Source organism: Paroedura picta, chromosome 9 (assembly GCF_049243985.1).
Source record: "Paroedura picta isolate Pp20150507F chromosome 9, Ppicta_v3.0, whole genome shotgun sequence".
Classification (NCBI taxonomy): Eukaryota; Metazoa; Chordata; class Lepidosauria; order Squamata; family Gekkonidae; genus Paroedura; species Paroedura picta.
In genome coordinates, this window is record NC_135377.1 from 52469351 (window position 1) to 52492996 (window position 23646).

The following is a 23646-nucleotide window of genomic DNA, read 5'->3' on the forward strand; positions in this document are numbered from 1 at the left end:
TTAGATTATTACGAGCATTGCCAACCTCCGTGGGAGCTGGAAGACATCTAGAGCAGCGGTCTCCAACCTCCAGTCCTCGGCCCGGTACTGGGCCATTAAGGCCATGGTACCGGGCCGCCAGCGGCCGTTCCTGCCTTCCCCTCCTCCCGCAGCAAGAGGGGGGGAAGAGGCAGGCCGCTGGCATGCCGCGCATGCGTGTTTGCACCCCCTGCTGGTGAAAACATGCACGTGCAGCTGTTCTGCGCATGCACGTTAGCGCCACCTAGATCCGAAAACGCGCATGCGCGGCAACTGCATGTGCACGTTTACGTGCAGCTGCTGTGGCCGGGCCGCCGGCTCTCTCCCACCCTCGGAAGTGGTCCCCAACTACAAGAAGGTTGGGGACCGCTGATCTAGAGTTACAAGAGAAACAGCAGAGATCTCTTCCCCTGGAGATAATGGCTGCTCTGGAGGGTGGAGTCTATGGCATAACATGCTGCTGAGGCCCCTTCCAATTCTAGGATTCTATGAAAACCCTGCCACCCAAATCTCCAGGAATATCCCAACCTAGAGTGGGCATTTCTAGTTATTACATGTATACCCTCATCATCATTGTACTTCTCTTGTGCAGAATTGATACTTGCATAGAAATGTCGCAAGCTGTAAACGCACACCTATAGAGGCACACCTCACAAGTCTGATGCAGTAGTTTCCAATCCATGCAAACTGATGGCACACTGAACCTGTTCCTTTTCAGATTGCTGTTGGATTCCTTTTAGTTTAATATGTCTCTGTGATTGGGAAACTGAAATCAATATGTCTGTTAGCTAACCAAGTAAAATAGTATGTTATCTATATGCAACTGGTGTGTATTATCCAGTTGTCATCTGTACTTGCTGAACTGCATATTTAAATTGCTAGAGGCAAATGGCCATTTTGTTGAGAGGCATGCAGAGCTGATGGCTCACTAAAATTTCTCACATCCCCATGGCACTCTTGATTGGTCCCATTCCTCTCCACTTAGAGTTGCTACTACTTCGGTACTTTTCCTGTGATTGAACTCAGCTTAATGGACTGGATGCATATGTGGGCATTTTAAAAGCAGCCCAAGAGCATTATTAAAATAGAGAAAGGAGGCAAGCAGAAGTTTACTGCAGGACCACAACAGATAGGAAATTTCAAAAAAGCTCGATAGTTATTTATATGTGTTACAATACTTGAGAGGAATCATGTGTGACTCAACTGCTCTTGTATACATTCAGATTTCAGCATTTCTCTGTCAAATTCAACTCATTAGCCCTGAATCACAATGTCTCATGTCCCTGGGCAAAATTGTCATTGGACTCAGTTCTTCTTGTTGAATCCTTGAGGGTATCCTTAATATATAAAGTGCAATTTAGATACATTTTAGAATATTTTATTTCACCTTCCTTAGCAAGTTCTTCAGTTAGCAACTGACTGGATAATCATTTATTGAATATTGTGGTTGTGATTGTCTCAAAATATTTTGGCAGTGTGCAGGATGAAGTCTGATTCAGTGATTATTCATTTCCTTAGTGGTCCAATACTTAGTGGGGTTGCCAGCTTTGGGTTGGGAAATAAACTGGAAACATTGAGTTTGAAACCAGGAGTGGGCAGGATTTAGGTTATGGAGGGATATCAGTGAAGTATAATATTATGCAGTGTACCCTCCAAAGCAGCCATTTTCTCCAGAGGAACTGACCTCTCTAGTTGGAAGACGAACTATAATTCCAGGGGATCTCCAGGAATTAGTTACAGTATAGTATAGACTTGTTGGCAAGATGCAGGTGGGGAAGCCACTTGTAATATATGGTGACTACCACAATGCAGCAAACCGTTTATTTGCAGACATTTCTGCTGTTAATTGGTGGCGTTCTCTATTCTGCCACAGGCTTGTGGATTTCCACCCTTTCTTGCAGCCTTTCACTTCTATCATTCTTACCAGGGAAAAACGGCAGCTACTTAGGGTTGCTAACTTTCAGGTGGGTCCTAGACTTCACTTGGAATTGCAGCTAAATTCCAGATTACTCAGATCAGTTCATCCCAGAGAAAATGGCAGCTTTAGAGGATGGGGTCTATGGCATTACATCCCTGTTGAGCTCCTCCCCAAGTTCACCTTTGAAGCAAGAACTTCAAAAATCTAATCCAATTTCTGGTTCAGGGTAAACTTTACAAAACCTAATGTGCTATGTTTTAAGCTTTCCCCTACAATCAAATTGAAAGTCTACCATACTTTAAATTGTACCATGGGTATATGAAAGTTTTAGATAACTGGGAACTAGGGATGTGCAAAAGAAATTCCTTTTTTTGCGGGGTGTTGGGTCTATTTGTATTGGGATCTGGGATTTTTTGGAAATCTCAATATTTTTCATGTCCAATAGATGAGACAAAAACAACTCTATTTTTAAAATGGCTCAGCCCAACCCTGGGGCTGGCTTAGCTTTTCTTGCAGCATGGTATAAATCCCATTTCAGGAAAAGCTGTTCCCAGTATCTGCCTGTGGCAAAGAGATCTTTCCCTGCCACAGACAGACCTAGCTGGAATGGCTTCTGTGCTACAGGAGAAATTGAACCCAGGATCTGTGTCAGGTGTGGAGTTCTCTCGCCGCTGCATGAAGCCCTGACTGGGAAGGCTTCTCCTGCCAGGCTAGGCTGCATTTCTGCTAGGCAGATCTATTTAAATTAGACTGCAGAGCATGCCAAGGAGTCTAACTTGAGGGTTTAAAGGGAGCCAATCCCCTTAAATGCTTTTAAAGTACAACTACTTAAAGGTAAAGGTAAAGGTATCCCTTGTGCAAGCACTGAGTCATGTCTGACCCTCGGGGTGACACCCTCTAGCGTTTTCATGGCAGACTCAATATGGGGTGGTTTGCCACTGCCTTCCCCAGTCATTACCATTTACGCCCCAGCAGCAAGCTGGGTACAACTACCTAGTCATCCTGAAAAAAGCATGGATTGCTAAAATTCAATTTAGTAGCTAGAAAATACCAATACGTTATTTTTGGCTGTTTTTTCTTGTTCCGATATACTGAATGCACACCATTACTTGGAATATGTCCCTAAAACCCTAATATATATAAAATTACAACTATAAAACATTGTGTAGTTAGATTTTAAAAAATTGGCCTTATTAGAGCAGAAAACAGTGTGACTACAGCAGAAAACAGATGTGATTGAAATGGCAGTTCTTCAAAAATTATGTTTTTCTATTTTATGTGTTATCTGTTCATGTTTCAAATAAAATTTTGAAGGTTCAGAAATGAAAATTAGACCAATTTATTTTAAAATCTAAAAAGCTAAGAATGGGAAAACTCCTAAGATATTCTATTGAAGAAAGATGGTGAGGTATTCCTAACATCTCCCTTTATTATGACACATATTGAGGAATTGAATCTCCTGTCCTTCTTCAAGGAAATAGGTTGACTAGAGTTAAAGGTAAAGGTATCCCCTGTGCAAGCACCGAGTCATGTCTGACCCTTGGGGTGATGCCCTCTAGCGTTTTCTTGGCAGACTCAATACAGGGAGGTTTGCCATTCCCTTCCCCAGTCATTACCGTTTTACCCCCCAGCAAACTGGGTACTCATTTTACCGACCTCGGAAGGATGGAAGGCTGAGTCAACCTTGAGCCGGCTACTGGGATCAAACTCCCAGCCTCATGGGCAGAGCTTCAGAGCGTGTCAGCTGCCTTACCAGCCTGCACCACAAAAGGCTCTTTGACTAGAGTTACAAGGATTTAATTTGAAAGAAGTGTGTGTGGGGAAGGGTTTCACTTATATGATCATGCTTTTTGGAAAAAAAAGAAGTTGAACTCTCTTTCAACCCTCCGTGGCCCTGTACTGATATGGGGAAAATGGAAAAAGGGAGTTGTACACAAGGATTTCTCCACTTACCCTATTCTGTACTATCCAAAATTTGTTTCATCTAAAAATTATGGTTCCAGGTGTAGAGATCATTTTCTTAATCAAATAACACTAATGGATGCAAGTACCATGTCCTTAGATCAGGGGTAGTCAAACTGCCCCCCTCCAGATGTCCATGGACTACAATTCCCATGAGCCCATGCCTGCATATAGTCCATGGACATCTGGAGGGCCGCAGTTTGACTACCCCTGCCTTAGATAATAGCAATCAACTCAGAATTGAAGGAAAGATTCCTGTAGTTGGTAAATGGCTGCTGAAACATCATATTTTAAGTTTTCTCCGAAAGAAAGTCAAAGATCAAAGAAATAGACCAGTAACTGAATTTGAAGAATTAATTTGGGATATAGATAAGAAAGAGTGAAAAATAACTACTAAATATATATGGAATATTATTAAACCAGGGACATACTCTGGTGCAGACAATTAAGAAAATGTGAAATAGAATTGAATACTAAATTTAATAATGACTGGGAACAGATATTGAAACACTTTCCTTTCTAATCAATCTCAAGATGTTTGCAAGATGTACATTAAAGGTGTCCCAGAGATGATATTTTACTCCAGGTAGGTTAGCCCTCTTAATGAAAAAAGACAGTAAAAATTGTTGGACAGGTTGCAGTGAACTAGGGACATTTGTTCATATTGGGTTGTCTTGCCATTATTGTAAATGCCTGGAAATAAATACTTGCAGAGATTATTAAAATAACTTGGGAACAAATAGTTTGTTGTTATTGTTGTTGTTATGTGCGAAGTCGTGTCCGACCCATCGCGACCCCATGGACAATGATCCTCCAGGCCTTCCTGTCCTCTACCATTCCCCGGAGTCCATTTAAGTTTGCACCAACTGCTTCAGTGACTCCATCCAGCCACCTCATTCTCTGTCGTCCCCTTCTTCTTTTGCCCTCGATCGCTCCCAGCATTAGGCTCTTCTCCAGGGAGTCCTTCCTTCTCATGAGGTGGCCAAAGTATTTGAGTTTCATCTTCAGGATCTGGCCTTCTAAAGAGCAGTCAGGGTTGATCTCCCCTAGGACTGACTGGTTTGTTCGCCTTGTAGTCCAAGGGACTCGCAAGAGTCTTCTCCAGCACCAGAGTTCAAAAGCCTCAATTCTTTGACGCTCGGCCTTCCTTATGGTCCAACTTTCGCAGCCATACATTGCAACTGGGAAGACCATAGCCTTGACTAAACGCACTTTTGTTGGCAGGGTGATGTCTCTGCTTTTTAGGATGCTGTCTAGATTTGCCATAGCTTTCCTCCCCAGGAGCAAGCAAACAAATAGTTTAGCCATAATTAACTTACTTATTAATGAAAATACCAATTGTAAACAAAAGACACTTTAGTTGCAGCTAGGATTCTGATTGTTCAGTGTTGGAAGAGTTCCTTGGACATGTAGCATGCTAAATTAAGGAATATAGCGGCATTTGGAAAACTAACAAAAATATTAGATTCATTGAGGGGACAAATGAGAAAAATGGTTTTAAGATAATTTGCAATACTTTTATAATTTATTTAAGGAAATTTCCAGACTATAGTTTGTTAAGGAATGGATGGAGAGCCTTACCTGAAAATTTGAATAACACACAGAATAGTTATATTAGAGGACACTTTTTTCATAAATGGAATCAATAATAAATTTGTAAAGTCTCAGCCACTTTGGAGAGACTCAACCCCCACTCCCCTTTTCTTTTTGTTTTCTCTTTTATCTATTTCATTATATATCTCTTACTGGTACATTTCCCCCCCCCTTCTTTGTTCCTTCTGGTTAGAACATTACCATAACAAGATGCTATCATCTTTTGTATTGAATATGAAGTTTCCATGGTTTTGTTCTGTTTTGTTATTGGCTTTGTTTGTGTAATCAAGACAATTAAATTCCTTTAAAAAACTAAATAAAATAAATTAGCTCAATAGGTAAATGTGTGCTATTCTTAAAGTAAGATTTAAAAGCAAATGCACTTTGAAAAATCTCTTTCTTTGGATTCCCTCAAAATATCTTCTATAACATATTTAATTTTATATTTTCAAGAGAATGAATTTTCTTCCATTTTGATTTTCACCAAATCTATTGAGACCGGAGAAATTGCAGGTGTCGGTCTTTCTGTATTTCAAGAGATTATGACTGGCATCATTTCTATAACTGACTAGCATAAACCCATTAAAAAATACTACTTTACTCCAGCTCTCCCCTCCTACTCCGCTTACCCTTTAGCTGCCGAAAGGAGACTTTATGATGTACAGGAGAAGATTCTGACTTCTTTTTATCCATGTTTAACTGTGTATTTTGTGTATTTTATTTTTTTGTTATCCACCCTAGGCCAATTGTTAAGGGTAGAGTATGCAATAAAGTTGTTTATGTTTATTATTATTATTATTATTATTATTATTATTATTATTATTATCTCAGTAGTCTCTACCGTGGTCTTCATGGTCTCTATGAATTTGCTGCTGAGGCTGACCAAGAAACATTGCCTTTTCCATTTCAATCACTTTATATTCTGGGAACCCTACAGTGAGATGCCTGCCTGTCATTAACAATACAATCACATAATAAAATAATGTATTGTAATAACATCTGCAGCTCTAAGTACCAAGCTGTCATAGTGGTCACTTTGGGACCATCGGGCAGTGAAGACTCGCAAAATGGTAGCTTCTGCCATCCAGAAATCAGAAGATCACCTTGCTGATGAAACAACTGCCTTAGACCATTTATGCATTGGAAGTTTCATGCCGGGCTGCAGGCTGGAGTTTTAGTTGTGGCAGGTTGCCCCACCTCTTCCTGCACCCACATGGGCCCATTATGCATGGGGGGGATAGCGCACATTCGGGGTGGAATGGTGGCAACTAAAATCACAATAACGCACGGAGCCAGCTGCAACCGGCCGCAGATTCGGTGCATGCCACTGAAAAAGCCACGTTAGCAAAACACGGAAGAAAACGCAGCTTCCGGTTGACCGGGGCGCAACCAGAAGCAGCGCCGGGGTCGCCGCTTGCATAATCGGCTACTCTGGGTTTTGCCGCCGTTGCGTCCCGTCCCGTGCATAAGCGGTTTGCTTCGCTTCTTCCCCCTCCACATTTTCCAAAATGTGACCCGAAATCGCCGTTTCAGCGGCCGTGCATAATGGGCCATGGGGGAGCATTTGGTCCAGTGTGCCTCATCTGCCCCCAATTTGTGCTCCTTCACAAGAGCTGGGGCAGTGAAGTTCCCATTGCATAAACGGTCTTACTGAGCACCAGAAAGAGAAAGGCCTTAGGGCCAGATGAGACATGACGGTGTCCCTGGGTCCAACCCATGGATGTTGCTACCAATTTTAATCCTAATGAGATTATTTAAAAATGTTGTGAAGGCTTGATCCTACTCAGGCCTGCAGCATGGTAGAATGAGGCTCTCTTGCTTCCCTCATTCATTTCTCTGGTGTCGAAACAGCTGGGGGAATTAGAACCATCTTGTCACTTTAAAAGAGTGGGGACGGCAAGTCTCTCATCTCACTGAACGGTGGGCCCAATCAGGATTAGTCTGCAGCATTTTCAGATTACCTCATGATGCTTTAAAAGGTCACTGACATCCACGAGTCAGACCCAAAGACATTGTCACATCAGTTTGGCTCAGTTGTGCTAGCTCTTGCTGCACTGCATGTAAGTGCCGATCAGTGCTAGGCACAAGAAACATGGCTCAGACCTATCCCGAAAGCCTCTTGTGCTAAAAACCTCTGGGAGCAGGTGTGGCAGCAGTGTATTAGCTTGCTCACATATGCAGAGGCTGTCAGCTTATAATGACAATTCCTGCTGAAGAATGAAAGGTGGTTTCAGTCCAACTACCTAGCTGACTAACTTAGGTCATGCATGGGTCCCTCTTGTCTCCCCTTTGGGTGCTAAATATAACCACTGCAATGTTGTCTATATTGCGGGGGAAGGAAAGTAATCCAAGAGCCTTGAGACGGAGTCGAGAGCGCCTTGATTTACTACTTCAATTCAAAAACAAGTCAGAGGGTGAGTGTGTGATATGTTACGTTCTCTGCATGAGCAACTGAAATGCAGTGACTGCTTCAAGTGGGAACAGACTGGCAGACATCGTTTGTAAACTAGCCTAAAGCCATTGAGGGAAAGAAAACTGAGGATCTCTTAAGCATGCTGTGATAGAAGGATACATTCTGCATGCTTTTAGGGTTGTGTTATTAACCACAATCAACTGGTTGGGACAGGTTAGAAATCGTAATAAGTATTTGTCTGAAACTTGCAGGGCTGCCTTGTGTTAGAGGTCCATACTTAACCTCCTCTTCCCTTTATATCGGCCTCTTTCAACCGTTTGACCATAGAGAAGCTCCTGAAATATTTTTCAGGCTCTGAGGAGCCCCCAAATGAGGCTGGAAGTTGTGTGAACTGGCCACACCTCTTTGCCATGCCTGAGGAGGACTGGGGGAGGGGAGAGATATAGGCAGTTTGAGGCAGGAATAGGTATTCAGGCACATGAGAATGACACCCCCAGATCAGTGAAAGTGTCTGGTTCTCAGCTTTCTCAGCAATGTTGGTTAACCTTACATGAGTTGAAGTATAATTAATATGTGTGTGTCTGGCACTTTTCCAGTGAGTTTTTGTTGTGCAGTGTTCCCTTGTCATATTATTTCATTTCCCTCATGTTGGCAGTAAAATACTCACAATGCTGTTCATTGAAACTCTTTGGAGGGTTCTCTGCAGCAACACTGGAAACATCACAAAGGCTCTAATGAGATAAACCTATGGTAATTAAGGATATTTCAATGGGATGAAGGGTGCTTTTTATCTATCCATGTGAGCAAAAAGTAAACCATTAATGTGTGAGAAAGGCTGGCCTGGATCATCAAAGTGAATTGTAATCATATTCTTAGTCTATTCTAGTCGCTATAGTTAGTAACTGGAGGGCAAATACAAAACTGTACAATTAGTTTCAGACTAGCTACAGTTGCCAGGTTAATGTGTGGAAGCAGCAGAAGCATTTGGAGGTTGGGGATCAGGGTGTCTTGATGTCACTTCTGGTTGTACACAGCAATAATTCCACGATGCCACAGGAATTCATTCATCTCTTTTTACCATCTGCACACCCCCTTGCTTGGAGTGAAGTAGCCCAATGGAACCTGGAGGTGAGAGCTAGCCCACCTCCCCAGGAAGGGTGGCCACCCTGAGTCAAAGGTTTTACCTGGGTTTACATGGGATTCTGCCCTTCCCCCAACAGCAGCACAAAACAGTCCCTAAAATCCTATTCCTAGGAAATAAGGGAGGACTTAAGAAGGCAGCAACAGTTGGGGGTAAAAAGGGTGCTCCATTGGTAGAAATACTTGGGACCTACAGAAGTGGTAGTCTATATCCAAACCATTTAACGTTATGAAAACAGGACCGTCATTAGTTCTGCATGGGCCTTTTACCACCCGGTTACTACTTTCTCATTCCTCAAATAAAGCTGGCTCTTCAAATATATTAAGCTCTTACTTGGTGGTTTTATGGCCATGATTATAATGTTCATGGTATTTCCGGCCGGGAAAAAAGGAAGTGATGGACATGATAATGATACAGTACAAAAAGCTTGGGTAGTGTGTGATGAATGAATCTCTACTAGGAGAGGAAAAGAAGCAAAATGTTTGGACAGAATTACACTGTCTTGCTTTAAAAAGGGGGTGGGAGGGACCTGACCATTTTCCGCCCAAGCACAGATAGAGGCAGAACAGTTTTTCAATTATATTTAGATTTATGATTCATCCATCCATACATAAAGGTTGGCCTGAAAGCAATTTCTGGTAGTGGTAAACACATTTCTTTGTCTTGAATTTTACATTTGTTCTTGCAAACTTTCTTTGTGAGTGCTTAAAACAAAGAGAAGGCCTCAAATCTTTCTGAGCACTTGCAGCAAAATCATAGGCTTCTATCCAACCATGCATTTTTTCTGATGGGATATCATTTCTTTCGGCAAGAGGAAAGGGAGCAATTTTATCCAATTGCCCTTTCCCACTGCATCCCCTCTGTTTGTCCATGTGCCGTTTCATGTGCCAGAAAAACAAAGTAAGTAGGAAGCAGGAGAGGGGTACCAATTTTCAGGTGGTGGCTGAAGATCCCCTCACAATTTCAATTACTCTCCAGGCAGCAGAGACCAGTTCACCTGGAGAAAATGGCCGCTGTGGAAGATGGACTCTATGGCATTTTACCCCACTGAAGTTTCTCCCCTCCCCAAACCCTCCCCTCCTCAGAATACATCCCCCAAATCTCCAGGTATTTTCCAACCTGGAGCTGGCAACTGTAAGTCTATTGATGCTCGAGTATACCCCACTATTATTAATTTTAGGTGAACAGGATATTAGTATGTATCTTTCCCTAATGTCCGTTGTTGAATTATTTGGCTGTTAGGAGGTGCACCCAAAAACATTGTGTACACATTTAAGGCCTGCTCCAGTGACCAATCGTCTCTCTGCTTTATGCTCCCCTTAAGTCCACACAGACACATTCACATAGTGAATGTTTTATAGCAGAGGTAGTCAACCTGTGGTCCTCCAGATGTCCATGGACTACAATTCCCATGAGCCCCTGCCAGCAAATGCTACTGATGTTTTACATTTATACCCATCCATGCCTCGTGCTTGTGAATTCCTTTGTGTGCCATGAGGATGAAAGTGGGTGCAAAAGGTGCTCATTGTGAGGGGGGGGGGAAGTCCTTCACTCTCTGTGTACCATGGGCCCCTGTTCCTAGGCATCAAACTCCTCTTGCCAATCCACTGGAGCCCTTCCATGATGCTACCAACATCCTCTGGGCCTATATAGGCAGCTTGGGGCAAGTCACCCTCCTGATTTGAGGGCAGGTCCAGGCACTGGCCTCCACATTGGGGGAGGTGATGGCTATTGTCCCATGGGTCAGGGCCTCAGCAGAGAGGTTGCCAATGGGCATCACAACCAGGTTGTGTCCACTGTGTGATGAAGGGGAATACAAGCTGGCATGTATCTATAACCTCTTTTTAGAAAGGCAGCGTTGTTCTCTGAAATGCAGGGGTCACACAATGAAATTATGTGAGGCTGCAGGCCAACAGATGTGGCCAGAGGGAAGAGGCTAGGGAGAAGGAACTGCAGCCCAGCACCTCTGCTCCAAAGACCCCACCCAAGATCAACCTCCTCTGTTGGGGGTACCTGTCTCTAAACCTCACAGAATTAGAGCCAGGCCTTCGGTTGTTTCCCTGTGTGTCCTTCCATTACTGCTCCTTTCTGGGTGATCTGGCTTGGCACCTGTGGGTCCCAACTGAGAAAACCCTCCTTTTACCTTCCAAAGAAAATCAGCTTCATTTAACACCTACTTCATGGAACGATATCTACCTCATAGCTCAACATCTAATTCATGGAGCAACATCTACCTCAGAAAACATGTACCTCAACAAGAATCTGTCTGTAGAAGCAAGCTGCTATTTGACAACCCTTTTCCATTGCATTTGTACAATTCACAACTAGACCTGTGCAATGTGTTCTGGTAATGGTAAATAAACAAAACTTCCCCTAGTAGTAGGCTGTGTCCAGATTTTCTTTGTGTTTTGCCGTGAATGGGCTGAGAATATTGTGAGCACACTTCACTGGGCTCCAGTGCTTGCCAGGGGTTTTTGCCAAGATGCCATGGGGTTACTTTGGGGATGTCTGTCTTTCTTTCATTTAGATCCTGTCTTTGGAATCTTGGGGGTGACCCTGCCAACTTAACATGTGTTTCCATTCCTTTCCTGCTTAGATGAATTCACCCAGGTTGATGAATGTGTTCTGGGCCTGTGTGTTTCAGCTTGCAGAGGGAGGAGGCTGTGAGAGTTTTGGCTATGCTTCCGTTGTTTGGGTTGTGTGGCTAGGGTTCCTGACAGTCTGTTATGGAGTCACTTTGGGGAGCCCCCGTTGGAACTCTGGGGATGTCTGCTTTTCTGTCCTTTAGAATCTGCCTTTGGAGACTTGGGGTGCAGAATGCTTGCCTCGCTTCCAGTGTCTGCTGGAAGGGTTTTTTGGCCAGGCGAAGTTTCCTGTGATTTTGGTGTAATTGGCTTCTTCTTTTCTAGTGAGAGCTCTGGGGAAATCTTTTTTGGAGCCCCGTAAGTGGAACCCCAGCAATGTAATCTGCCCTTAATTTGGAGAGATTATAAAGGAGTGGGTGGCAGGATGATGTTCCCTATGCATTTGTTATGTGTAGCTTGCCAGGGGCCCATTCTGTACACTGTTGAAACTGCACCTGACTTTCCCCTGAAGAACACTTTCCTGATGGCAACTTCTTTTGGGGGGCTATTATCTGGACCCCCTGAATCCAAACTGCACATAATTTGAAGGACATGTAGAAGAAAAAGTGTTGGTTTTTATATCCTATTTTTCTCTACCTGAAGGAATCTCAAAGAGGTTTACAATTGCCTTCCCTTCTTCTCCTCACAATGAACACCCCATGAGGGGTGAGAAAGCTCTGACAGAACTGCTCTATGAGAACTAGCCCAAGGTCACTCAGCTGGCTGCATGTGGAGGAGCAGTGAAGCAAACCTGGCTTCTCCAAATTAGAGACTGCTGCTCTTAACCACTACACCAAGCTGGAAGATAAGGAGGAGGTCCCCTGCAAGTATGATGTATCTCATTTGTGCAGGGCCTGTTCTATGCCTTCCTAAGCCTCCTGTTATTTTCCCAGAAAGCACTTTATGAGGGTCACCCTCTTTTAAAGGGGGGGGGCAGAACTTGGACCCTGTAAACCAAACACGGAGGGCAGGTAGAGAAGAGACATCCAGATATCCCCTGCAGGATTGGTGTCCTTAGCACACTGAGTATGTGTGTGGGGGGAGAGAGGGTGTTCAACCAGATCATGAACCTAATATTTTTAACCAGTTTGTGGCTCATGAAGTGGGCATACCATGAACCCTAATGAACCACACTTTTGTGTCTACCCCTAAATATTAATGGATTCAATGTTTTTAATTTCTTGGATTTCATTATAGTAAAATTAGCAATAATGACTTCATTTCTTTATATATGGTGTATATTGTGCTCTTCAAGAAAGATGGTGTATGTTTCTAGCTAAATATAAAACAACAGTCAGAATAAGTTTATACAGCAAAATCACAGCACATTAAAAACAGCATTAAATCCAGAGGGTCAAAAAGTTTAACTCTATAGTTTTATTGTTTTGCTGTATGAAATGTTGTGCTTTGAATCATTCCATTAATCCAGTACAAATTTCTGTGACCTGCATTTGACTAGATGAAATATCATGCATGTTTCAGTGCATGTTTTACACATGTTCAAAATGTGTTGGAATCCTCGCTTTCGGTATTCCTTTATAGCAACAGTATGTGTGAAAATCCATATCTCCTCACACCTTGCAAACCCAAACAAAGTCAAAATACATAACCAGAAAGTCAACCAAAAGAATATATATGCAATTCCATTCAATAATACAAAGAACTCTGACCAGAATAGTGCGCTCTTGAGAGAACCCTGTCAGAGAGAATTGAGAAGCATCCCTAAACTGAATGGTAGATGTGGGGTCATCAACATAACGATGTCAGATTTGACCTTGAATGTTATCTTGAGATGAAGATATGATGTTAGAAGGACACATGATGCATTTTCTGGTATTTACCTCAGAATGCTTTCCATCGGTCTGTATGCTACATTCAGAAGAGTATATGATCCCCTGCCCCCTGCAGTTCTTCCTTGCAGAATCTGAGCCAACCATCACACACTGCTAAAGGTTAGGGTTTCAAGCTACATGGACAAAATGTATAAGTAATTTAGAATATTCTGTGTGTATAGTATATTAGGTACAATAGGATAAAATGTTAGGTTAACTATTTGCTTCGGAGCTAGTGGATTCTTGAGTTTCAGCATTATTCCTCTGCAGTTTCAAATTGATTTTATTTATTTATTATTTATTAAATTTCTAGACCGCCTCTCATGGCCAGGCAGGCTAGAGGTGGTTTACAATAAAAATATTTTAAGAATAAAACTCCTAGTACATTAATAATGAATGATCAGTGGCGGCAACAAACAACACCCTATTCTTTCCTGTGGAGTCTTAACTTTGCTGCTTGCAGTCTATGTCTACAGGTGATGTTGGCAAACAAAGTTGGCAAATAAATGTACTGTACAATTCTTCTTCCTGTATAGATGTCGATCATGGGTACTGGTGCCTAGCAGAAAGCAGTGCACTCAGTTAGTCATTGTTTAATTCCATGTTACATTGATCTAGAATTATCTAAATAAGCTGTCTTTTAAAATTAAGTTTTGGGTAGAGTGCTTTGCATTTCCTCTTAATTGCTGAGACATTTCTAAGGCCTTGTATAACTTGTTTCATAGATGAATAAATTTTATATACAGTAATGCCAAAGGTTCCCTAAGACCATACAACTAATGTGAATATGAAAGAAAAACCCTGAATAACCAGATTTACTACAAGTATTTAATACAATACATTATACAATACAATACATTATAAAGAATATATCCAGCATAAGACATATGTGACATCATCATCAAACTTGGAAAAAACATGTCCTGTTACTTTATTACAGGCTTATATATATATATAATGTAAATAAATCAGTAGTTGAAACTTTCCATTGCTTGGAAGTAAATAACTTCATTTGGTAAATAGTATCCTAATAAGTCCTTACTAAAGGGACAGGGCCTGTTCGAACCCCTAAACAAATGTATTACTGTTGTTAGTTTACATTTTTGAAGATGTGAAGAACATCTTTAAGCAAACATATTCAGAAGTAAGTTCTACTTGATTCAAGTGAGGCTGACTCCCATGAAAGTATTTATAGGACCGCATCCATAATGGCTTTAACAAACTTAAATGTATTCAATATTATGGTGCATAAGCATTTTATTTCAGAATACCTGACCTAATTCCAGCAGAATTCCTCTAGAGTAAATGCTTTTAAACTGTCTGCCTGCTAAAACCCACTGCTGCAGCGAAACAATGTTCTCACTTTGACATAAAATGTGCCTGAAAAATAAGGTTGTTTATGGAATGTGATTGGCTTGTCTGGCTCATGGGAACTGGCTGACAGCCTCCCATCATCTTTTACATGCTGTGCACAATCAACGTTTAACTGATCTTTCCAAGAACAATAAAAGTCTGCATACTGCTGCATAGCATGTGAATGCTTAAACACACACACAAAGACATTCATATCGCCAACTTTCCTGTAAATTAATCTTGTCTCTCATCAATTTTTCACCAGCTTCACTCTGATGTTGATAAAGGAGATGGCTCAATCAAATACATCTTGTCAGGAGAAGGGGCAAGTTCCATTTTTATTATAGATGAGAACACAGGGGATATCCATGCTACAAAGAGGCTTGATCGGGAAGAACAGGCTTACTACACCCTCCGAGCGCAAGCGCTAGACAGACTGACAAATAAGCCTGTGGAGCCTGAGTCAGAATTCGTCATTAAGATTCAGGACATCAATGACAATGAACCTAAATTTCTGGATGGCCCTTACACTGCTGGAGTTTCCGAAATGTCTCCTGTGGGTAAGTACCTGTTGTTGACCATCAGTTACTTTTGTTTCTTAAAATGCTTTTCTCACTAATAGTGAAAGTGTCAGTGCAGTATAGAGCAGCCTTTCTCAACCAGGGTTTCATACATCCCCAGGGTTTCTTGATGGCTCTGGAAGGCTGGAAATAATTTTGAAATATATATTTTCAAATTTGTTAAACATTTATCAGGTGATATGTCATGTCACTTCTCCCTCCCAAAATAGCCAATGATGGTACTGGAGGGTGTGGGAGGGGCCCTGGGTGGGCATGTACACAGCTATGTTTCCCAACAATATTCTGCACTATCATGCCACTTCTAGGGTTTCTCAGAGCCTGAAGAATGTTTCAGGGGGTTCTCAATGGTAAAAAAGTTGAGAAAAACTGGGTTACCGTGTCAGACATCCAGTGACCTAGCTTCAAATTCTTGTTCTGTCATGGAAGCTGACTGGGTAAGCTTGGAGCAGTCATACACTCTCAGGCTAATCTACATCACAGGATAAAATGGAGGGGGACCATGTAAGTTACTTTAGGTCTCCATTGGGAATTCAGGTTCCTTCACAATTATTTTATAATTCCCTTAGAACTGCACTGGACACAAAACTTTACATAGCCTTGTGTGATGACATGAGATTTATGTTCAGTGAGGTACAATGGATTGGGCTTGGAGAGACATATTCAAATCCTCATTTGGCATGTTATTGAGCCCATCATTTTTTCTCTGGAGAACTATTTCAGAGCAAATGACCTTTAATTGAATTTTTAGTTTGAAATCCAACAGTTGTTATATTTCCTATCATAGATATCCATATTTTAACATATCTTCAAGATACTTGTTCACAGAAAAAGGAAAGAGTTGAAGACATATGACTTCACACACAATATTGTCATATACAAAAATTCATTAGGGCCATTTATATACAAAAATTCATTAGAAACTTGAGGTTTCATGCCAAGTTGCAGGCTGGAGTTTTAGTTGTGGCAGGTTGCCCCACCTCTTCCTGCACCCACACGGGTGAGCATTTGGTCCGGTGCACCTCATCCACCCCCGATTTGTGCTCCTGCACGGGAGCTGGGCCAGTGAAGTTCCCAGTGCATAAATGGTCTAGGTGACTACCTTTAATACCATTTCTTACAATCTAGAAAAATTAGCAGACACTTGGTTGATGTACAGCATTTCACAGAGTTTCCTAATTGGGGCAGAACGACATTGGGTGGGGCTGGTTCACTGAGGCAGCATCTGCTTAGCATGCAGAAGGTCCCATATTCAATCTCTGGAGCCTCCAGTTAAAAGAATCAAGTAGCAGATATAGTGGCCATGCTGCCTCCTTTGATGGGCAACGTCCTGTCCAAGTTCTCCTGCCAGAACTCAAGAGAGTGGTGGGAGAAATATATATGTATATGAAATGGCAATATGCCTGTTCATATACACTATTTATTTAAAGTTCACTGGCTAGAATAGATGTCGTTCTAATACTTTATATGTGTAGTTTGAATGACATAAGAGTGTTTTCGTTACTTAGGGTAGTGATTCTTAATTAGAAAGTAGGGACTCAAAAGAGGGTTTAATAGGCCATGAGAAGGATAAGAGTGAGCTTGGAGAGGTGTCTCTGGGAAGTTGACATCAAAATTTGGTTAGTTAGGAATCACCAAATGCTAAGCATGAAAATTAAGGTGGTCCAGTATTAACTGATTTAAAATTATTGCACTTTATGGCAAAGGAAACAGTAGCATCAATTTACTTTAGTGGTGGGTCCAGAAACATTTAGACGTGTGTCCCCTTAATCAGAGAACCACTGGTTTCGGGTGTAGTCCATAGTTTATTCACAGTAACATAATGCTGATGGAAGCTGGTAGGAAGCTTAAGGGGACAGAGACATGTAAATAGCCATTGCAATTAGGCTTGTGCGATTCGGCCGCTTCGGCGTCCGTTCCCTTCGGGCGCAGCCAGCGCTGCGCTACGGGGGAGGAGGGCGGTGCCGGCAGCGGCGTGACAGCGGGCGCAACCACGCAGGCGCGGAATTCCGTTCCTGCGTGGTTGTGCCCACTGTCACGCCGCTGACGGCACCGCCCTCCCCCCCCAAGGCACGGCACTGGCTGCACCCGGAGGGAAAGGCCGCCGAAGCAGCCCAATCCCATAAGCCTAATTGCAATGATACAATGAAATCAGTTTTGGCACAAGCTCATAAATGACATCATGGCAATAGTGCAGTGCTCTAGGACAGGGGTAGTCAACCTGTGGTCCTCCAGATGTCCATGGACTACAATTCCCTTGAGCCCCTGTCAGTGTTTGCTGGCAGGCCATGAACATCTGGAGGACCACAGGTTGACTACCCCTGCTCTAGGATTCTCCTGAAACTTGGTGATTTTAAAACCAAGTTTTACTGGAATCCTAGACCAAGAGCATCATACTAATGCAATGGCATCCCTTCCAAGTTTGTGCCTGAAGTGCTGATATGGCATTGCCATAATGCCTATTACCCCACACACCATTTACCCTCTGCCATTCTACTGAGCAATGGCAAGCAACCAGAGCTATAGGACAGAAGATTGCATTGCCACCCTATAAAATAATTCTATTAAATCTACCAAGATTATTCTGGTGTAATTAGGTTGTGGATTGGGGGCATAGAGGTTGGATAGCTTGCCATGGCATAGGTTAGTAAATTTCCTACTTCATTTGATACGGAGAGATAGACAAGCCAGGAAACTTTAAATAAATATTCCCCTGATCATTTTTCATGATTCAGTAAACTCCATAGATATCCAAATTTCATTCTTTTTCCAGACCTCGCCATGCATAAATAGATTTTGGCAATCCTAGAATAAATTCCATTTTTCTCGCAGGTGTCTTTATGTTCATGTAAATATGCTAACAAAGAACGTTCCCAGACTGTATAGTGGGAACAAACAAAACAGAACAAACAACACTCCAATTTCCGACTGTCATCTGTGAAATCATAAGTCCCTGTAGCAAAATAAAGGAGAATGGTTTGAAACATGAGTCGGGCCAAAAGGAAGACAAATTAATCATTTTTACCACAATATGATTTTAGTAAAATGTAAGCATAAATATTGGTGCTGAGTTGATATCTGGCTGTTTTCCACTTTCCTTTTTTATAAAGTCAGTGTGGGGAAAGAGGTGAGTAACCTCTGAAGGAAAGAAGGAGATCAGCATTCATTAAAAATATCACAAGGGCAAGATGTAGGGGGGGGGGGAATCTTTAAAGCTCTTTCGAGCTACAAAATGGAAGTAGGGAAATTACTTAGATAATCCAGTACATTTAAGAACAAATAATTCACATCTTTAAGAAATGTATGCATTTGGTACAAAGAAACCCTATAATACTCTAGTGGCATCTCCTAGGGCCAGAAATATCCATTGAAGCACTACTGTTTGAGCTTGCTTTTGTAGTCAGTATCTCTATTGTTCTTAAATTGCTGAGATTTTTGAGTGAATGTGTATTCCTGGAGTTCAGTATGGGGCAGAGTTAGAAAGCATTGCCCTTCATCTCATCCCCTGAAGAGTACTGATCTCCATTCTTTCAAATTTCCTTTTTTAAAAGAAAAAAATCCCTTTTTCAGTGTTGCTTTCAGTGTGTTTAAATCTTCAATGTTCCTAAATCTTATCCTACAAAGCGGTGTCTTTGCTGATACCTCCCTCCCAATCTGTTTACCACTTATTCTCTGGAATAAGTGGTAAGCACATTATAAATTTTATAGGACCCCCCCCCCAATCCCTTTTATGAATAATCTTCCTATATATCTCCATGCCATCACACTATTTTTTTTTACCAAAGTCATTGAAACTATCACCACCCATATGAATTGAACAGATGAAGCTGGCTTAGATGAAGATAGCCACTGGTCTATCTAGCAGCTCTTACAGATCTGTGTCAGATAAAATTATTTCCCAACACCTGATATCATTTAGTTGGAGACACCAGTGGTTTAACCAAAACTCTGCTGTATGCAAACAATGTTCTCTAGAGCTGAGTTACAATTTTCCAGTAAACTTTGCTTGCTCAATGAGGTTCTTTTCAAGACTCTTACTACCCATCTCTGTATTGCCATTGCTGAACTTGACCTAATAGTTTATCCTTGCTAGCTATGATGTATTTCCCTCTTCTCACATCTGCCCCAAAGACCCGATTTCACACAGAGACTATTTCTGCATTAGGAGACATACCTTGTTCTAGCCTTGCTTTGGATTTCCTTTGACTGCTGTGAATCGACTCTAGCCTTTCCACATTTGGGCTTTCCTTCCCTCATTTCCCAGTCTGAAATTCATGATATGCTTTCTGCACTTAGTCTGATAGAGGCAGCCTCCCTCTTTTTTTTTTTTTGCAAAATGGTGCCTACTTGGACCTTTGTTTCCACTACGCCCATTAATACCATCATATTGTGCCCTTGATTGCCTTTTCCCCAAAAATGTCCTGAATGTATTTTTTTTTAAAAAACTGGGTTATAATGTTATAATGCTGTTGTGGATGACTGATTTCTTAAAAGTTAGAAATAGCATTGTAATGCAATCACCTTCCTGTTTAAAATAAGGCAGATTCTTTGAAATGAAGGGAGAGGGGGGAGAAAGGGAGGGGGAACAATGACAAGGGGCATGCCCAGTCATTCAAAATGGTGGGTGTGGAGAAAAAACTGAATGCATACATTTCGATGCTGAACAGCCCAAATTGGATCCTGATAAACCCTGCTTGGAAAGATTAAATCAAGTTTTCTGGGGATTTCTTTGCTATGGAATAAATCGGGGGGCAATTCATGTATGTGCCTGAAGAAGAAGATTTTAGTGCAGAAACAGATAAAAAGTTGACCCTTTAAAAATGCAAATCTGAACAATATCGCTAGTGTGGAAACAGTCAGACTGATTCTGCACACTGGTGGCTGCACCAGTCTACTACCACTTCTGCAAGACGGGGCAATTAGCCCCAACACTTCCTGGGTCCTCATAGGGGAAGATTTTCCCTAACTGACCCAGTATGTTCCAGATTTCTGCCTACACAAAGAGATAGTCTGGGCAAGATGTTTTTGCTGAGCTTCATGGTGGGAGTGTGTGGGTATTTTATTTTCATGAAGGTGGTGTTGTGTGACAATGCAATCCCACCTTCATGAAACTTTTAAAAATATCTCAGTTGACCCCACAATGCGATGAAGCACCACTGAGCTAAGTGGTACATTTTCTGTCCCCTCAGGATGCCTTAGGAGGTGGAGGAGCCGGGTCTGAAGGCCTGGCTCTTACCTGTCTACATGGACCTGTGCTTGGATAGGCCCCATTGGCCCACACAGCAGACTGGGGAATTTGGAAATATCTGCATTCCCTTGCCATGGCGTAACAGAAGGCCTAAAGTGTACCAGAGAGAAGCCGGCACCGACATCGTGTAGAAGCAGGGATTTGCCCCACTGCCATATGAACACTTGGTCGGCCTTTTTTTGCCCATAGTGAATCAGTCTTAGAGAGGCCAAAACTAGTTGCCTTAGTTGCCTTGGAGTACATGTCATAGGGGTGGTCAAGGCATTCTTGTGAAGCTTCCTTCCAGCACTGATATCCAGAGGTTTGCTGCCACTTTATACGGAGGTTGGATTTTCTGCAGATTTCTCTGTAAATGTGTTTGATGGGCAAACTTGGTATGTTCAGATATGACAGTCAAATATCAACCAATCACTTGATTTGATCTGTTCATGCAGAACAAATGCAAATGCCTGCTGAACTAGATTAATTGGCTTTTCCCAAAACCATGCATGCACAAAGATGTTCCTGATTCAAACTGATTGGGAGCCAGTAGCATCTTTAAGGACTACTTAACTGAACACCAGATGGTAGGATTGTATCAAGACACAGCATTTGTTGATCTGTGACTGATCTGTAGTGGTTGAATCAGATTTTTGCAAAACTACAAATGCACAAGGCACTGCTGATTCAAACTGATCAGCAATCATTAGTATCACTAAGGACTCCTTAGATGAACACTGAAGGGTTTGGTTTTATTGAAACAGTATTCATTGATGGCTGTCTTATATGATTTGTGAGTGATGCAATAATCTATTTTCACAATTGCCCGCTGAGCAGAGCAATTATGTAGCAAATATGAGGAAGTAGCAGATCTCAGTCAGGCTGTGTGAGAATGTATATCCATGAAAAGCCAGATGTGCTGTACTGCAGGGCTAGGAAAGAATACAGTGAAACAACCTGCCAAACACCCATGGACAGATCAAAGAACTATGAAACTGAACAATCAGGTCTGAATCACTGGGTGTTTGTGGATCCTAAGTAAGGTTATTTTTACTCACCATGAGTAGTAGTCATTGATGAGACTTTTCTCCATGAATCTGCCTAACATCTTTTGAAAACCATCTGTACCCATGATCATCATTGCATCCTCTGGCAAAGAGTTACACAATTTAATTCATCACTGAGTAAATAATTATTTCATGCTTATACCTTGCACTAGCAGCAGATCCCATAAACACTCACCTGAAGGAAACTTTGGAATGGATGAGGGCTAACAAGCTAAAACTTAATCCTGACAAAATAGAGATGATGCTGGTGGGGGAAAGGTCAGAACTTTGTGAGCCATTTGGCCAACATAGAAAAATATATTTTGGTGTTTACTTGGAAAAAGATAGAATAGCTACTGAAGAAAAGGTATTTTACAATATTGGTGGATAAAGATGAATGATAATATTGGAAGATTTATATTAAGAAGAAGAAAAATACTTGGTTCTTATATGCCGCTTTTCCCTACCCAAAGGAGGCTCAAAGCGGCTTACAGTCACCTTCCCATTCCTCTCCCCACAACAGACACCCTGTGGGGTGAGTGAGGCTGAGAGAGCGCTGATATCACTGCCCGGTCAGAACAGTTTTATCAGCGCTGTGGCGAGCCCAAGGTCACCCAACTGGTTGCATGTGGGGGAGCGCAGAATCGAACCTGGCAGGCCAGATTAGAAGTCAGCACTCCTAACCACTACAGCAAACTGGCTCTCTTAATAGACTGATACTGAGGCATTTATTTTCATTATTTACAATTGTGAGCTGTACAAGTAACTATAATTAGAGATTATAATTGTTTATATCAGTACATTTTATTTTGCCTGCAATCTACCTTCTTTTTTTTTTCCTGTTGACTGGAATCCATCCAGTTGGAGAGACCTCTGCACACCATCTGTGCTGTAGGTGTATGTGTGTGTGTGTGGGGGGAAGAAAGCCCAAATGAGGCATGTGTTCCCAGAGGAAAAGAGTTGGTTCTTATATGCCACTTTTGACTACTAGAAGGAGTCTCAAAGCGGCTTACAACCCCCTCCCTTTCCTCTCCCTACAACATACACCCTGTGAGATGGGTGAGGCTGAGGGAGCCCTGATATTACTGCTTGGTCAGAACAGCTTTATCAGTGCTGTGGTGAGCCCAAGGTTACCCAACTGGGAGGGGAGGAATGGGGAATCAAACCCAGCTCCCCAGATTAGAAGTCCATGCTCCTAACTAGGGTTGGCCACTAGGGCGCCTGAAGCCGCCTGTCTATCCCAGCTCAGCTAGCGCCGAGAGAGGCCAGCTGCTTTGGGCGCTGAAGCACCCAACCCTACTGCACCAAGAGTGTTGTGGGCCTGCATTTCATTGATTAAGTGGAGAAAAAACCACTCTTGGATATTCTGACAAATGTAGTGTGATTGCAGAGTCAATCCTCAAAAGTTCAGATTGGAGAAAAAACCCAACTCTGGTCAGAGTAGAGATTGAAGTCAGGTGCAAATGGCTTTTGTTTAACTGAACTCAACCAACTTTAAAAGCCCAGTGCAAAGTCCCTTATCTCTCTCCCACTCCTTTTTGGAGTTAACCTGCCCCCTTTTCTGTCTGGTTATTAAGGAAAAATCTCAGGAAGTACTGAAATCTCACCATAGACCATTTATGCACTGGAGGTTTCTTGCCGGGCTGCAGGCTGGAGTTTTAGTTGTGGTAAATTGCCCCACCTCTTCCTGCACCCACACGGGAGAGCATTTGGCCTAGTGCACCTCATCTGCCCCTGATTTGTGCTCCTGCACAGAAGTTGGGGCAGTGAAGTTCTCAGTGCATAAACGGTCATAGAGAGCAAGTTAATAGCCTAGGTCCCACCACAAAGGGAAAAACAGATCATAAACATTCGCGTAACCACTTCAATATTTTTAAAATGAGCATGTGTTCTAATGAAAACTGGATAATAATGGAAATAAAAATGAAATAAAACTCAGAT

The 23646-nt window shown here is 42.2% G+C and overlaps 1 protein-coding gene across 4 annotated transcripts in view; it reads left to right on the forward strand.

Annotated features, from left to right (window-relative positions):
• Window positions 1-23646, forward strand: part of CDH7 (cadherin 7) — a 150989-nt gene that overhangs the window by 51883 nt on the left and 75460 nt on the right. For all 4 annotated transcript variants that reach the window (XM_077352842.1, XM_077352839.1, XM_077352840.1 and 1 more), the window contains exon 3: window positions 15120-15414. In XM_077352842.1, the coding sequence (XP_077208957.1) occupies window positions 15120-15414 (295 nt within the window). The remainder of the gene's footprint in view (window positions 1-15119; window positions 15415-23646) is intronic.